General features: G+C 34.2%; 1 protein-coding gene across 9 annotated transcripts in view; it reads left to right on the forward strand.

The window, feature by feature from the left end:
• CEP128 (centrosomal protein 128) overlaps positions 1–18,554 on the forward strand; it is a 119,378-nt gene that overhangs the window by 10,109 nt on the left and 90,715 nt on the right. For 8 of the 9 annotated variants that reach the window (XR_014852508.1, XM_085061627.1, XM_085061630.1 and 5 more), the window contains 4 exons: positions 6,701–6,817; positions 13,949–14,035; positions 15,504–15,578; positions 16,783–16,915. Coding sequence is in view for 8 of the 9 variants with exons in the window: in XM_085061627.1 (XP_084917753.1) it covers positions 6,701–6,817; positions 13,949–14,035; positions 15,504–15,578; positions 16,783–16,915 (412 nt within the window). In the remaining variant the exon portion in view is untranslated. Of the gene's footprint in view, positions 1–402; positions 582–1,134; positions 1,427–6,700; positions 6,818–13,948; positions 14,036–15,503; positions 15,579–16,782; positions 16,916–18,554 lie in introns of those variants that run through there. The other variant, XM_085061631.1, reaches the window with a different exon arrangement.

Below are 18,554 nucleotides of genomic sequence, written 5' to 3' on the forward strand. Positions count from 1 at the left end.
TATGTATCTGAACATGATCTTATTTGGGCTATTACAGTTTGTTGAAATGTTACCCTTCAATAATGAAATCGGCAAGACAAGTTTTATATTTCAGGTACTTGTTCTAAGTAAAAGTGCTTTACAAGTGTGTGTTTTGTGAATTTTTCTGTTTCAAAATTCACAGCCTTGTTGAAAGCTGCGTTTTAAATTTGAACATTGGTTTAAATGCTATTATACTTGTTGAAGGTACCTTTGGAAAGATACAAGCTTTCCCATGTTATGATGATAAATACCATTGTTTCTTCTTCCTCCCTCCCTCTCTCCCTCCCTCCCTGTCCTTTTTAATCCTTACCATCTGTGTAGCAAAATGGAAGGAGTCTCTTTGGGCTGCACTCTTCTCTGAAGGCTTCGTGACAAAATGTAACAAAGGAGGCAGTACAGCCATGACAGTCTTTTCTTTTTTGTCTCCTGTATCTGCTGGAAGTAGAGTAACTGCAGTATATGTTACTTAAATCTGAAGGAGATCTGCTATTGAGATGGAAGTCAAGCAGCATATTGCTGTAGGAGCAAGAGAAGTTGAGAATCACCCCAGTAATTAGTAGGTGAGAATCCTGTAGGTAGCTCTTGACATTTAAGACTTCATTGTATGCTTTATGTAAGTATTTATTGTGATGTTAGCAGCAATGCTGACTTTTCAGAGCAAGTGTTATATGTACTTATTTTCCCATAGATGATTAATCTTGCCCTAAAATGGCATGAATTGATACTAAATGCTCTGTCAAGGGCTTTAGTGATGTGTTTGTCACTGATAACAATATTGTTGGCATGGGCCACTTGTTACCAGCAGACTTTATAAACATACTTGTGTAAATTCGTGACTCTAGATAAAGTTGGACATTGATTCAAGAGAATCTATCTGTACAAGTAATGTTTTTAATGTGATAGAGACCATCTGGGAGAGAAAACTTGCCCTGTCAGCCTTCGTAGACAAGCAAGACTGGGTTGTCTTAGTTAGAAAGTTAGTTTTGATTTCTCTTAGTAACCTGGTATGATGAAGTAAGTTTATCTGATAAAGAGTTCTTGATACTTGCAAAATGCTGTCTTTTTCTTGTAGCAGACTTCTCAGTACACCTTTTTTTCTCTTTCATGTACCAGGAAACTAGCAAACTCAGTAAGTTTTAACCAGGGTGGTTCTCAAGAAAATAGCTGCTACAAATGGCTACACTACAACAGTTCAATGCCTTTGCATGAGAGAAACAAACCTTCCTCAATCCTATGGAATGCAGGCATCCACTGTCTGTTCATTAATGAAAGAAATAGCTAGCTCTTTGACCTCCTACAGTAGAGATTCAAGATGTGAAATTGAATGTTACAACTTTTGACCTGAGAGAAGCAAAAAATGAGAGAGGTGAAGTGTAACAAGAAAGTCTTCTGTACTTTGTTAGTGGTAAGGAGAATATCAGAAGATTAATTCTCTTAGGGAGGGAACATTGTCATCCAATAAAGCTATGAAAACTGAAATGTTTATTGATATTCTTTTAGTGAAGACACAAATGCTGCAGTAAGCTGCAGTGAGATGATTTTTGTGTAGGACTGGTAAGAATTCAGCTGGAATATTCTGCTCATTGCTGTTTACTGATTTTATGAAGAACATTGGCCAAATGGAAAGTAGACTGGAAAGAGGAGAGGAAAAAAAGAAAAAGCCCATTAATGCAAAGACTTCCTTGAAAAGATAAAAGAATTTCTGGGGTTCAGTTTGTGGAAGAAATAGGTAGTTAGGAAAGTTCAGCCATGTATGATGAATGGCCAAAAAGTGGAAGGTTAGTGTACAATATTAGAACCAAAAGTCATCTAGTGATAATTCTGTACAATAGTAGTCTAATCACCCGTGAGTTAGGAGCTTCTTGGTCTGGAGGTGATCTGTGTACTTTCTGTACTGAGTAATAATCCTTCTGTGGATTTCTTTTTTGGAACTTGTCCAGTCTTTGTTATAACTTGCATATTTTTTATGATCTTTTCCTATAGCAAGGGGTTCCCCAAATAGATTAGATATTGTGATATTGTGAGAGGAGCTGCCACTTTTTTGATGTTTTTTTTTTTTGTTATTTTTTGTGTGTATGTTTTGGTTGATGTGTTTTGTTTTGATTTTTTTTTTTTGTTGTTGTAGGTTGTTTATTTGTTTGGTTTTTAAATCTAACTGGTTTTTCATCCCTAATTGTCACTCAGGAGGTTGTTCTGTTTCTTCAGAGGCTTTTCAGAGTGTTACTTTTCAGGCTGAAAAAATCTGACTTAATGCACTGACTGTATCCAGCCAATTCCTCACTACTTAAAAAGCCTAGTGGTGAGAACTCTCTGATATTAGGTGTGGATCATTTGCACTTGTTCAAAGCCTAAAATCTCCTATTACCTTATGAAGTCAGCAGAATGAGTGAGATGAGGTAGATGCAAAAGAGCGGAATTTAGTATGGATGTTAAGAATAAAAATAACTCTCATGGTGTGCATAGCAAACCATGAGATTAGAGTGTGTGTAGAAATTAGGGTCTGTTATTGTTGATATTTGATATCCTTTAGTACATGTTTGCATTTAGGAATTCTTCTAATGAGGTTGCTTAATTCAGAATGCAGTCATTGGTGAAAGTGAGTTGGGTAAGAGGAAATTTTTTTTTCTCAAAACTTCCTTATGCAAAGTTGTGCAGGAACTTTTGTCCTTAGTGCTTTTATGACTTCACTTGGAAGTGTTTATCACCTTGAGCATTGCCATCCTTGTTTTTATATTCTACTGTGATTCTTGACAATAAACTGTCAACTTGAAATCGTGATAATTTCACAGGATGTGCTCATGGTGGAAACATTCTTTTCAGTTCAGTGTCCTTAAGACTTTATTATTTTAGAGACATATCTAAATTCTTACAGTTTGGCATAATCAGGGCTGTTTGAAAATTGCCTGTATGTAGATATTTGATGATAAAGTCACTGCAGTTCTTCTGAGTCACTACTTCAGAATGTATTTTTATTAGAGTTTATGATTCTCAGAGCCTTTTCGATGCTGAATTTGAATACTTTAGGATCCACATAATCAGTGCAGACTAATTTTAACTGTAAAGAGAGCTTTTCCACCCCAGTATAAAAACCAGATGACATCAAAGGTTGGAAGTGTACAACACAGACATTGAGTGTACAACACAAACATTGAAGGAAGTATACAGCACAGGCATAGTTGGATGCCTGTTTCAAGTCGAGCACTCTCCATGGCCTTGTACTTGAGAATCTATGCACAGTTTTGGTAAAAAGCGTTGGAGGTTGTACAACTCTCTCTGTATCAAAATCTCTTTCTTAACTAGACATTTTGTAAGATTCCTTTCTTCTTGAAAGGGTTTGGATGTTTACTAGAGAAATGTCCATACAGACATACAAGCAATTGAAAGAATATTTACTTACTTTATGGTTATGTAAGATGGCCCTCTTGGTCATTTTGTTACAATCTCTTGGAATAGAAGCGTATCCCAAATAGCACAAGATGCTGATCTTTAACACATACAAAGCAACTTTACTGAAGCACAGTTTTGTTCAAGTTAGGTAGATGCTTAATTGAGATGGTGCTATTATAAAATTATTGTAGACTGTCTGAAAAAAGACAGCAATGTCAAGTGAAATGGGTCTTGCATGGAGTTGCTGTGGTTATGATATTTTAGAGGGCCAGAATGTAACAAAGTTATTGCCAGATAACCAACTGTCCTTCAGAAGATCTGGTATAAGGATTTTTGGTACTGCACAGTTACTTGTAAAAGATATAGCACACGTTATCATTTGCCATGAGGGAAAAGTTTAACAATATTTAAAGTTATATCTCTGAAAAAAGTTTGCTATTTTTGTGATTATAATACTCCTGTTTCAAGAATGCATTGATGATAAAATGGGTTGTAACAAGAAAGGCAGCAAAAATCCGTTCAAATAGATTTCTGTTAGCAGGACTTGTTGCACTAGAAATAACGATAGAAAGCTGAAAAACAGGTGAGAAGTTCAAGAAGTAGGATGGTGCTTTTTGTACAGTAAGCATCCAGCATCTTCCGCAAGACTGTATTTAGCTACATGACTTAAATGTCACCCTGGTTTTGCAAAGGGCATTCTGTTCTTTGTGTTTAATTGCAGGGGAGGAACTTTTTGATAGCCTAATTCACTTTCATAGATTTTGCTGCTACCTGAAATCTTTATGTGGAGACACAGCTGTAATGTTGTCATTATCATTCAGATAGTCTGTGTTGCTAAAACTGCATGCTTGAAATCACATTCTAATATGTTCTGAATGCAGTTATTTAGTGCTAGTATTTCGTGTCACTATGTAGAGCCTCTGTATTCTTTGTAATGTTCTTCAGTGAACCACTTGTCTACACTAAGACTTTTGATAACATTCAGAGGTCAAGATACATACTTCATACTTTGATTGTAGAAATGTTGTCCTGAGTCAGGGTCATTTGGGACAAAGGAGACAAATATGGTTTTGAGTTTGAGTGTACTAATTAACGGGTTAACAACAGTTTCTAATTCTGTTCTTTTTCTTTTTTTTTTTTTTAATCCCTACTGTTGTATGTCACAGGCTCTGTGACAAACTGAGGAAGGTCAGAGAGGCTACAAAACAGGGAACATAGTTCTGGTGGGAGATAATGCCTTGCTGAAGTGCCAAGGAGTTACAAATACCACACCAATGTATGAAGTATGGGAAACAAATAGAGGTTATAAGTAGCATCAAAATGTTTGGTGGTTTGTGTTGGTTGTGGGTTTTTTTTGTTTGTTTGTTAAAGAATGTTATGTCTGTAACTCTGAAATTACCGCACACCTGACAAATATAATGATGTATAATTCATCTTTTTTGTTAGAAATAATGCAACTATTTTGTTCTGGAGTAAGTTGAATGAAGTCAGAGGCAAGGCAAATCACCTGATAAAGTTACTCTCTTGTTCTCAGTTAGTGATAATTTGTAATGAAATTTGGAGTTTGCAGGAATTTAAAGCTTGTCTAGTGCTGCCTTGTGTCATGTTATGTGCTGGGCATGCTAGGCCCACGACAGTGAAAAAGTTACTGGGCTCTCATTTGGAGTATCGTCTTTGCGGGGTGATGTTACTTTTGAATCTCCTGTCAAGTCAAAAGTATACATTGTATTTCTTACTAACTTTAGTGCTCACTTCATTGAAAAGGTGCATGATAGAGCTGAGAAAGCTTGTCTTCCGAAACACATAGTCAAAACTATTTAGAAAAAAATGTAAAAACTTTACTGTTTAATTTCTTTATGTTAGGTATGTATGGGGAAAAGGATGTCAGCTTATTTCTTGGTTTTCAGCAAAGATATAACAAATTTAATGGCAGAGTTATTTTCTGTTCCTGCTATATAGTATCATTGTTTCTGTTAGCTGGAGAATTTTATGAATTTGGAGAAGTAACACTAAGAAGTACTTGACAAAACAAACATTGCAATGTGATCTTTATCTTTTATACATTAGTTTTTAGTAAGTAATTATTCTGGATTATGACTGCAGAGCTTTCATAACTTATATGAAAGAGTGTGGTCTGATGGAGTACCAGGCATCTCCTGATGGCTTTAGGAAAAAAATACAGTATTCTAGACTGTAAACTGACTATTCATCTGGCCGCACAGACAAGAAATGTTTTCTAAATGATGCATTGTGTTGTAAAGAAAAAAAGTGTTTTATTTGTTAAACCTTGTGAAGCTCAGAACATAAGTGTAGACTTAATTGTGTTTCTTTTGCTACATAACTGTGTTGCTCATGGTAAAATTTTCTGCCCATGCGTGTGCCCTAGTGCTTATGGAAGTATGCTTAACAGAGAAAGATCAGAAATTATTCACATCCACATACATCAGAAACTGGTAGTCAAAGGATGTTTTATGTCTTTCTCTTTTTATCTAAATACCATTTGGTAATAGATATATTGCTTTCTAGTTTTTGCTTAAAATAACTAGTTTTAAGTAGGGAGGAAATGATACATAAGTATTTTTCTTGCTAATCTTTAACAAAATAAACTTAATTTTCTGCCGCAAGAGGGTGCTGTCTGCTAGCAGCTTGAATTGCAAAAATAAAGTAATTCTGGTATTTTAGTCTATGATTGAGCTTCTATGTTCATAATCCAAATTGTTTTAATAAATACCTGTTGTTGTTTGTATTAGTTTGTACATGTATTCACAAAATATTGGGGAAAATGCTTGAAGTGATGTAATTATTTTGTGTTGTTATAGTAATTTTCGTGTACTTAGTTCTTTTTACTACTTTTCACTCACAGATTTCGAGCATGAATGAGGCAAACATTGGTCTGTTTTGCAGACTGGAGATGTGAAAGAAATGTCCTTCCAGAGGTTAATCAGGCTTGTGACAGAGAAGCTAAGATTTTTGTATTGCAGCTTCACATTAGGCTGATGTCAAATTGATTGAGTTATTTAACACTTGAGTAGAACCACCACTGTAGGGAAAAATATGCATACACCTAAAGGAGGATATTACTAGCAAGATAATTATTTGGTTCCCTGCTTGAGTAGTTCTGGGCTATTCACTGTTATAACTAGTTATTTTCTCTACCATTCTAAGTCTTTAATAAAATAAAAATTACATTCTCTTTTCTTTTTGCCCCACACTCTATTTTTTGCCCTTGATGTTTTCACATATGTTAAAAGGCACACTAATTTCCCACATCATGGTTTTTTCTCTTTTGAAGGTATCAGAACGGGTGGAGAGAAGACTTCAGGAGATAGAAGAAGAAATGCGTGCTGAAAGACAGCTTGTAGAAAGGCGCCAGGACCAGTTGGGACACATGTCTCTTCAATTACAAGAGGTATGCAAATGAATGCTTCCCGTGTATTTAGGATTTAGTCAGGAATGTGTTGCATTTGTGAGTCGGTACCTGTCAAACTGGCAAAAGTCGTCATATCTTTGGCACATTTTTTAACTCTCAGTCCAGCTCAGCTTGTTTGGATGGCCACATGATACCAAGTATCCTGTCAGTTCTTCATTATACTGTCTCGATTATATTTAGTCTTGATTATATGTTATCTTTATTATGTTTTAGTGACCTTTTTGGTCACTGCCACAGATCTTCTAAGAACCTACCTACTCCCTGTGCCCTTCCTGAAAACACAAGCAAACAAAAGCAAGTCATTAGCTGGGTTTTCTCAATTAAAACATTTTGTTTTCTAAAAGCTAAACTTTGCTTGCTCATGTAAATTACCACTTTACTTCAATCAAAAGCTCTGTAGTGGCCAGACAGCTTTTAATTTTAATTCAACAATACCTGATAAGATATAAAATATTATTTAGGAAATAAATAGAAATGTTTAGAATATTAATTAAAATTTAAGACAGCTATTAGCTTTTTCCCTGCTTGTTTTAGAAAATGTATGAAAAATACTTCTTTCCTTCTGATTTTACTCCTGTTTGGAAAATCTGTGTCTCAACATAGTGTAACTTTTTTATTTCACTCCTTAAGATATGATTTGCAATGTTATCTCTATCTGTGCAATAGAATACTATAATTGAGAAGAAATATGCAATTCCTTTGTTTTCACTTCTTGTATTTGCAACATAGCTTTTTGGAAAGCAGTATATTGTGCAGTGATACTGAGGAATCTTAAGTTAGAATGATGTTATATATTTCATGTAAAGCTAGAGACTGTTCAAGGACGTCATATTTCAGAAGATGAGATGCATTTTTGATACAGATAAAAAGTAGTGTTTATCAAAAGGCTTGTAATCCTTCTGCCAGTATTTCAGAATGACTTACTGTTTCATTTTTCCCCCAGTGGGTGTCCTAGTGGGTGAAAAGAGCTAGAGTGCTGAATTTCAGTTTTCATTGCTCTTTAATATGCCTGCATCCGTTTCTAGATTCTTCAGTTGTGCCTTCAGTCTGGGGAAGGGATGCTTGATGCAATGAATTGGTGTGATTTGATAGTGTTTTATCTGCAGAATGGAACAATCTTTTTTTATCCTTTTGAAGGGAGGAGGACTTGTAATCTCTAAAGATACATTGACACTGCCATGGTTTCCTTAGAAAGAAAACTTGAATTCAAGTGAATGAGTTCAAATGTAGTTCAAAGAATTTTCATGTGATCTTTCATAGATTATGTGAATGATCATAGTCAATGTGATCATGAGCCTCCAGGCTGGGTACCTTTATTCTTGGTAGCTCATCTTTTGAATTTCATGCAAAATGAATATGAAATACTAAGTACATCCTAGACCTTCTATTCCCCTCGGGTGTCCAGCTGTGAATTAAGATGGTTTAATCCTGTATCCTGTAAATTCTATTTTATTTTTGTAAGTTATTTTTCTTAATGAACCCTCTTCTAAAATACAACTAAAGTTGCTGTATTTTAGAAAGAATGTATGTGAATTGCCTTGTGTACTTTTGCACAGCCTGGTGAGAATAAAGTAAATAAATATTTTGCTACAATTGTTATTTGGATGAAACATGTTTCTGCATAATTTTGGGCTTGTTACTTTGTTATTTTGTTTCTTGTCCTTTGTAATTTGACTTGTGAGGTAGATGGACTCTTAGCTCTGTCAATGGCCTCAGTCTTGTGGTGATCATTGCAAGGATGTAATGTTCTGTTGAAGTCTATTTCTGTTCTTATTTATTTCTCCAAGATGCTCCCCCAGTAACGTTACTGGAAAGGAGGGTAGTGTTTGGACTGAGTTTTGAAATCCTGTCATTTAATATGTCCTGAATGATTTACATAGAAATGCCATTGAAAGCTTTTGCGGCTATTTAATGATACAATTTTTTCATTAGTTTGCCTTTTACACATTTCAAACCAAATAAAATCAAATTTTACTTTTGCATGTGATCACTATTTGCTCTAATTAAGAAATCTTGTGACGTTTATGAGGTTTGAATGCTATTATTTTTTATTAAAGTGCAGTACCTCTAACAGACCACTACGTGTCAGTGTTTTACCGTCTTAAGAGAATCATCTTCCTAAATAGCAGTTATTAAATTATATATTTTCAGGGTCCAACAGAACGTGATGATACATTTGTTTTGGCCTTTCTCGTCTGTCTTTTCTTTCTGTAGTTTTTTTGTATAATGTGCAAACTTCTAATTTGTGTGGTAGTATTATTACAATTGTAGATTGATTATGAACCAAGATGATATCTAGTTGTTTACTGACCATTAAGAAAGCTTGATGTATTTTACATATTTAACTTTTAAATTTGCATTTTTATTTTGAATCTAGCCTGTCTGTGCTGTAGTTGGATAAAAATTATTTTCTCTACATTTTTATGTATCTTTTACCTTAGTGTGTATTGGTGCATTTAAACAGCTATTACTGCAAGTTAGAAAACAGCAATTAGCAAACAATTTCACATAAATTGTATATCCTAATCTTTTCTGTCTTCCTAATAAAAGCAGGTTTCTGATTAGAAAAAAGTATTGTCATCTTGCCAGTGGTATTGACATGTACACGTGAATTGCTTTAATAGCTGCATTTGTTGTGTAAATGAAAACGATTTTGAGATTCTTCAGTGTTTTGTTTTTTTCCTTTGAACATAAAGACACCATTACCTCTTACTTTTTGTTTGCACTTATGCATCTATTTTCTAAAACAAGATCAAGTATCATTCTTTAAAATGGGCTCTAGGCATCTTTTCTGTGCCTTGGGTGTCCTGGATGGCTTTACAAAATTCTATGCTTGGCTTCCTGGATTTTGGTGAAATGTGTCCATGTGTTCATGCTTTCCATGCTTTAGGTGAACAGAATCATCTTTATTGAACCTTTTGAAAACACATACTGTGGTAAGGCAGTGATTACAGTTATGTCCTAAGCTAGCAACTTGTGTAGGCCAGGAAGCAGTGTTTTACTTTCTCTTTGTGCAACTGTATACTTAGATTCTGTTTGCCTCCCACTGCAAATACCATGAACTACAAGAAGCTGGTGAACAGAGAGGGGGGTAAACTGATGGTCAAAAGTGTTATTGAACATTCTTTATTGCATATCTTTATCACTGATCTTTTTAGACAAACTTAAACTTGATCTGTACTCTGAGCCATCTGCTTATTTCAGTGCATCGTTGATACTTGTTCTTTGGCTCTGTGCTATGCCACCTGTGGCCAATGGTTTCTGTTTTGATTGTAGTTTGAATCTGACTCTTGCTTGCAACATGTGCAAGTCTCACACGTATCTGTCACTGAAATAGCTAGGTAGTCTGTTTTTAAATGCCTAGCTGGTATGTTTAGGTAGCATACTTGGAGCTGTGCTAGTTACTAATGTAGCAAGTTAGGGAAAGTATTTTCATTCAGGTTAGGATGTGATATATTTTTGCCTTACTTTAAACTGTAGCATGAGGCTGCTCTGCTTTTATGTTTCTGATAGTATGAAAAACTCACTGATCAGTCTCACTTTGAAAGGGCAAGTTTCAGCTTGTGGTCTGTGCACAGCTTTCAAAAAATCTGGTTTTATTTTAAAAAACCAAAACAGTAAAACCAAACTGAGACCAAAACCCAAACCCTAAGAAAAGTCAGTAGGCTTCAATTGCTGTAAAAGTTATGATTTGCTCTTGAAAGATTATCATAAACTGGGAAGATTGAGAGCTGTTGTTCCAGAATCCTCCACATAATTTTCCTCATGTATAAGAAAAATTGATCTGTCTATCAGACAGTAAGTTATGTTACTGTTTGTGAAGTTTTGGGGTTCAGTAGATACTGTATGTATGTGGATGAGGTATGCTCAGTTGGGGTATAGCAGTTACATTTGTATTCTAATGCTGTCTTATGCTAGTGAACTCTTTATAAAGACCTGTAAGAATTTCTCTCCTTGGTCAAATCAAAAGTTCATCTAGCCTGACCACCTAGGCAGACAGTGGAACATCTGGCTGGTCCTTCCCAGAACCATTCTGTGAAGACCTTTTTACTTTGAAATTCTCTGTCTCCTTGTGGCCTCCTCTATGCCTGACCCCTCCAAGGACTTATCAACTTCCTTGTCAGTCTCCTCCAGATCAACCTGGACACTAATGCTTTCAGAGGAGGATCTTGGTGGGAGAATCTGTTGACTGTAGGTCTGTTCCTCTGGGCAGTGTCTGCCTGCTGTTTGTGAGCCATCAGGGAGGAGTGTGTGGTGGAACTGTTGGCCATAGCATCCTTTTCCTAGTTCCCATTTTTGACATTTGACTCCTCCAACCCCTTCTTTGGGGACAACAAATGAAATCAAAGAATCAGTTGAATCTTATGTTTTGTTTTTTTCTTTTACTCTTCCCAAGAGAAAGCTTATGTAGAGATCTTTAATGAAGAAAAAACAAGTGTGACACAAACCAATAAGAGAGAATTATTTAAAAAGGACTACAGGAATGAGGCAAAACACAGAATTAACTTTTACCTATGCAATTTCTGAATTGTCAGTACCAGCTGACATTTGTCTGGCTGTGGAAGACCAGATATTTCCATTTCTTAATGACATTTTGATTAACTGCCTACCTGGCACCTACTGGTACAATGCATGTTTCACAGTTGAAGAAGTGCACATGTAGTATGTTTAATTTACTGTAACAGCACTTTTCTTTTGCAGTATTTTAACTCTGGTGTATCTATCTATCTATCTGTATGAGCTGGTTTTCTCCTTAAAATGAAATGGCAATGTTTTTTTTTTTACAATATGTAGAAAATAAAACTGAAGGTTATATTTATAGTAGCAGTTATAGTAAAGGCTGCCTTTTTGTTTGAAATTATTCCTACTCAATAGCCTGAATATCACTCAGTGAACCTTAATAAGTTGAAATGGCCTATTATATCCATGGGTTCTTCTGGGAATTAGGATATACTACTAGTGATGCAGAGACATACTTTTTTATTTCAGCAGAAATAATCTTTGAAAATTTTACTAGTACTCCTAAATTCAGCTCTGCTTTAATATTTTCTTTATGAATTTGATGTCTCTAGCCATATCTGCACATGAAAACATGCATTTTTGGTACTCTGTTAATTATTAATTTAGTGCCAAAAATAAAGTTGGCATAAAGTTTTCTGTAACAGAGCTTCTAATTTTGCTAGTAAAACTGAATGTCGATTGCAGTTAGTAGACATCATATATTCCAAGTAGACTGTTCTGGATTGGTACTTCTGGTCATTAAAAATAAACAAAGGAAAAAAACCTCCAAAACAAAAATCCAGTCAATTTGGGGAATGCAAAAATAGCATCAGCTGAAGTGATGATTGTAGAGTTTTCTTCATGTAGGTTTTTGGGATTTCTCCCAAGAGTCTTTTTTGAGTAAAATGTCTGCAATGTGCTGAGTTTTATAGTTGACTGGAATGATAGATTTAAATCTCTACTGAGTACTTAGGAAAATACCTTAAATACGTTATGGTCTTGTATTATCTGATTAGTGATCAGTATGACTAAAAGTACACTTCTTTATGTGGCATAATATTTTTAGTGGCATAGTTATGATGAATGTCTTCCATGGTCTCAGTCTTTAATATAAGCTGTTCAAGCAGGAGAGTAATCCAAGCTATACTGAAACCCTTATGTTTACTGAAGTGAGGTTATAAGAGTGAGGTAAGTATATAAAGCCATTTATTTTCTCCAAAAAGCTACTTTAAAAAGCAAAACTTCCAAAGCTGAATGCCTGGCTTCACTGAAGTTGATTAATGTCTTGTATTCTGTTTTCATACAGTGAAATTGCTTTCCAGTGTACAGTGAAGAGAAAATGTTCAAAAACTGAACGAAACGGCACAATTTATAGGGACAAATTTCAGGAGTATTTGTTAAAAGAGATATTCCTTTAAAATGTTAAATGAAAATGCTGCTTGGAAAGGACAGACTGAGAAGAAGACATTTCTTTCTGGACAAGCTATGAGTTTTTGTTGTTCTGTTGTTTTAGCAAGTAACTGTGGAAGGAATAAATGTACTTATGCTTCAAGATATGGAATAAAAGTAAAATATTTGTGCTAAGGTCCCTAATTAATTGATTTGTGACTAGTGTGAAAAATGCTTGATCATGTTGCGCAGATACAAAATGTGATTTATTAACAGTTACAGAAATTCATGGCAAATTATCAGTATATGGCTACTGTTCTCGCTCACCTGATGTTTCTAAGTGATATTTAAAATGAGCCAGTGATATTGTTATGGCTTGAGATATCTAAGCTTGGGTTGTGTATGTTGCAAATATTACAAGTCATTAATGTCTGTCTTATCTAATACTTCCTTTGCCAGTGATTGGCTGTGTTCTGCAAATACTGTTGGTTTGCAGAGGGACAGGATTTTGAAATTTATATTTAAGGCACTATTAATTTTGTAAAATGGTTTAGGACATGTATATATGTGGTTTTAGATACCTCAGTTTGAGATGGAATGGGAAAAGTCTCCATGGATTTGTTTTATTTTTTGTTGTTCTTGTCAAAGTAGGGCACATCAGTGTCAGTAACTTTTCATCAGGAAAGTTTCAATTGATTCAGTTGTAGTTCTGTGGCTCTAAGCATCTGTCCAGATTCAGAAAAAATAACCTTTTCTTCTTTTTCCCTTTTGACTCCCAACACAACCTTATGGTAGTGTTTTCTTGACTACAGTGCATTGTATTTCATGACATGCACACTTTCTATTAGAGAATATATTCGTTTTCTGTGATATGTACACAGCTAATCTGTAGGGGATCTCTTGAGCCTTTTAAACCTTAATCTAAAGGTGTTTGGGGTCAACTTGAGTGGAGCTCTATACATCGGAAGGATGTTGGTGCTGATTTAGACTTTGTATTTGTCCCTGCTCTCTGCATGGGTGTGTTTATGTATGCATGGACTTATATTTATCTTTTCGTAACAATATACATTGGCTCTATGTGGAAATGTTAGATGCAGACAGAAAGCTTTTGTCTAGATCTTCTTTCTTAAATGCATCAGATTCTTTAATTTTAACAGCCTAGGAATGGTGGCTTCTGTAAATTTTATAATGAAGCTTATAATAGATTTATCTCCTCGGAAGGTTTTAAGGAAGCAAGATGCTAAAGCAGATGAAACAGAAGAACTCATGAGAAGCAAACTTGTGAAATATGAAAGTGAAAAGAACCAGGTAAGATTTAATTTTTTCCTTTTTCTTTGGTTTTAAAAGAGTGTACAGTGTCATCTGTAACAGTATATGCTTCCTTTTTCTGAGAAACCAGCAGGACAAAACTCTTCTTACTCTTGAAGAATACAAGGCACGAGGGGTTTTTTCTGCATCAGAGGCACTGTGAATGTAGCTATCCTGAGCTCATGTCTTTCCTTCAAAGCTCTTTATTATAGGATGTTACATCTAATGACTCTTCCATCCTGCCAGGCAGACAGATTTATAACTTGAGGATTATCCTTGATTTCTTTCTGTGTATTGTCTCTGAATTTATATATAGTCTGCTCTTGCTTGTTTGCAGCAGCTCAAAAGAGCTTTTATTCATCCCTGCAACTAACTCATGCTGGTTATTTTGCACCATAGTTATTATTAATTACTCTTACTGAACTGTTGCCATATTGCTCTCTTCCTGTTCACAGAAAACAAGATTTATTGTATTTCTATTCTAGCAGAATGCCAAGGCTGTATTACACTTTTCCTAGGTTTTTTTCCATTTGGTTCACATTTAGCATCTTTCAAAGTTATACCCCTTTATACTAAGCCTTTATGTAGTGTTTTATGTTATATTGTTCTCTTCATTCCCTTAATGCTGGTCCTGTTTGCTTTGCCCATTTTCCAGGCTCTCAACATCCTCCTTGAGATTGCTATCTCAACAATAACAATTTCTGCTGTCAAAACCTGTATTTATTTCCAGGTGGATCTTTGAACTATTTATGGAATAAGTCAGAAAATATTTTGTAGCTTTTGCTTTCGTTTCTTTTTTTTTTTAAAGGTCATCAGTTTGCTGACTATTTCTGATTACACATTTTTAATATTATGTTTTTAGGAAAACTTCTAGTTTTATGAAATTCAGGGAACTTCAATTTTTCAGTTGTCTTGTTTCCATAATAATTCAAATACATCATCTTGCACAACACAGAAACCCCAGGGATTTTACTAATTGCAGTTCTACCAATGCATGTTTTCTTTAGCACTTCTGTGAATAAGCTATTTAACAAAGGTGACTTCAAATATTAAGTCATTGTTAATTTTAATTTGAGTTTGAAAGTATGTTTCAAATCCAGAGACAATGGTTTTGAAACTTTGTTAAAATTTATCTTCCAGTTTTTCACTGTTAACCCAGTAAAAATTTGCTTTTGTGATTTTTGTTTTGGATAATAGAAATGACTTTGTATCTTCATGTGATGGAGAATGTTGTACAAAAATTTTAGACTGCAAGTTAAATTTTTGGTTAAATAAATATTGCAGGGATTTAGTACAAATGAAGGCTTTCTTTAAGATTTTGGACAAATAGAAATACAATGTATACTGTATCTCATTTAAAATAGATGCTTATATGGACTAATTTGTGTCAGAATTCAATATTAAAATACACTTTCATATTATGATGCATACATTGCTTTTCTTTCTTCATCATCCTCTGAAATGAAAGCTTGAGCAGGAATTGGAGCAGTCCCGGAAAAAGTTGAGTGAATCTGAAGGCAGTAGAGAAGCTCTTTTGCATCAGGTAACTCCTTTGATGTAGATAAAATCCTAAAGTTTTCATATTACGTTGTGTCTGAGTCTTTTTGTTTAATACGCCTATCTCATGCTCTTATAACCTTGTTTTGTGAAGGAAAAAATGAGGTATAGAAAGGCAGGTTTAAGTCTAAAATATGTGGATTGAGTTCGGTATACTTCTTCTGCTGTCCAAACTTTTATGTGTGTATGTTCATATATATTTATTATACTGGTGGTGGTGATGGTATGTTTTCAGTACATAAACACATTATGTGAAATTTGCTTTCATAGTATGCTTTAGAACACCTTCTGATTTAGTAATCATTGTTCCGTGAAGTGTGTGCTATAACTGGGGAAATCTGATAAGTCAATGACCTAGAAGTATTTGCTATATTGTAGCATGCATTAAAAATAAATACCTGAAAAATTATCTGAAGTGTACTTTAAACAGTAGCTATTGATGCACATATGATTAAACTTAAAATTTGTAGGAATCTGGATTATAGCTTTAGGAAAAAGTCCTTTTTCCTAAACATCCTTTTAAAGGAGCTGGATGAAAAGACTGAAATAACTAGGGAGGGGGCAATTGGCATTCTCATCTTTTAGAATTAGTTGTTTGACTTGTGTATCTAGCAGAAGTTTGAGTTAGCTGTATTACTGTTTTGAATTTAAATCAGTGTGCATAGAATATAGGATAATACGAATTAGAGGTATTTTTCTTCAACTTTAGCATGTTGGATTTTCTTTATTTTCCTGCACATGAGATCATCTTTGTAAGTGCTGTACTATAGATGGTAGAAAGGAAAAATGTGAAAAGCCCCAGTGTTTCTTATGTATAAATATATTGTATTTTTAAGGAGCACAATTTAAATAAAATGTATTATTTATTAAATTTGTGTAGATGTTTTCACTAGCTGTGTAAAAAAGACAATTGCTACATATATTACGGTAGCATTTTGTTTGGTCAACATAAATTAATGCTCATCTGTGGTCAACATAAACTAAAAGTTTCCCTTTAATTTTGACTAATCATTTTGTGGCCTGTAATTAGGAAGTAGTTCGTCTTTTTGTTTAGTATCTGCAGTACTCTGAAGATTTATTTATAAATATTTTTTGTGTATAATATTTTTTAAAACGTTTTATGAAAATATGGTGTTTACTTCTTTGTTCTGTTTTTCATCAAACATTTGATGCTTGTGCACATATTTTAGGTTGAGGATCTTCGTTCCCAACTTTTGAGAGCAGAAGAAGACCGTGTAGAATTGCAGCATCAAATTTCATATGCTGCTATGCATCGCCAGAGCTACCAGGATGTACAAGATGATGACAGGAGAATTAGAGCAGGTACAACTAATATTTTGCACTAGAGACCTGCAGACTAATTAGTAAATGTGAACATTATCTTAGAATTGCAGTCTAATTCTTCTATTGTTTCAACAAAAACAGCCAATTAATTCCTCATTTAAGTTAATAGGTATTAGCACCTGAATATTAACAGACAAATAGTAACAACAGTTAATTTATGATAAAATATTTTGATTTGCATGATTAAAACAAATGAGACAATTTCAGCAAACTGGATAGTGGTTTTGCAGAAGAAAAACATTTGTATTATTTTTAAGTAATAATTTTCCAGAAACCTTGCATTTCAATCCATTTGCAGTTTCAATTCTGCCATCTTGAAAATCATAACAGGAGTCGTTTTCTAGGTGCTTAATAAGACTGATGACTTTCTGGTAGAATTTCCAAGGAACAACATGTTCCTGAGTGGTTAAGGAAAATTTTCTGTATGATGCAGTGACAGCTTCTGTTTGCAATATGTTAGAGTTTTAGAGTAGGAATAATTTTATTTAGAAGAAAAATACTTTAAACAATTTCAAGATATAATTGCATATTAAATTACTACTTTAAGCAAGGTCTTCAATTAATTGTTAGTTATCTATCTGTATTTAAATTTTTCAAACATAATCAAAAAGGCATTAGAGAAAGTCTTTATCTTTCTCCTTATTAACACAGAAATGTATTACTCAAGGTAATAGAGGAGTAGTGATTCCAAGTCCAGTGTCTATGTAAATGTTTAATTGGTTTGGCTAATGGCTTATTTTTATATTTTCATACTTCAGCTGCTGAATTATCTTGGTTTTTAAAATAGGACTCTGATTCCCTGTTTTACAAATCTCATACAGAGCACTGGAAGTTGGCTAGATTTTGTATGTAGCTTAGCTTCAGAAATGTAATACAAAATAATAATTTCAAGAGTTTTTCTCCATGTTTTTCTATATGTTAATGTATCTGCTTAGAAGTTAATTTATTTGAAACAACATGCCTTTCATGCTAATAAAAGCATATTTTAATTTTCCTATTAATCTTATAAATCAAAACAGTAAAAATATGAAGAGAATAAAAATGTACTGTAGCTGTTAAAATATGTACATACATTTATATAATATTTGCAGTTGTGTTTCACCTTCTGTGTTATTTCTGTTTCTTCAAAGTTACATGGGAAAAAGACAAATGGAGATTTTTTCTCTTTTGCCTCTAGTAGTTGTTTGTGACTAAAGACCTTTGAATTTCTGGTTGAGAGAATTTATAGCTTACTTTTATCAAAACCTCTTGTTGTAGTTGCAGGATTCAGACATAAAATTCACAGATAATGTGACTTTCAAATCAGGGGATATTACTCTGGTGAGATAAAATCTTGGCCTTGAAGCTGATAGCCAAATTTCACTTACAGCAGAACTTTCCCATTGTTTCTTCCATCCTACTTTATTTTATTCAGTTTTGTTGGTGCTTTGGTTCTTTTGTTAGTTTTGGTGGGCTTTTTGGTGGTGAGCAGGTGTGTGCAGGGGGAAGAGTGGAAAACCCCCCTAAAATACTGAAAAATACTGTTTCATTCAGTAAAAGGTTATGAGCCATTTTTCTCAGATATTTGGGTCAAAATCAATAGTTGTAGAATAGTCTCGAGTAGAGAAGAAAATTGCCA

The sequence above is a fragment of the Lichenostomus cassidix genome, chromosome 5 (genome assembly GCF_008360975.1).
Source record: "Lichenostomus cassidix isolate B80296 chromosome 5, HeHo_3.0, whole genome shotgun sequence".
NCBI classification, from domain to species: domain Eukaryota; kingdom Metazoa; phylum Chordata; class Aves; order Passeriformes; family Meliphagidae; genus Lichenostomus; species Lichenostomus cassidix.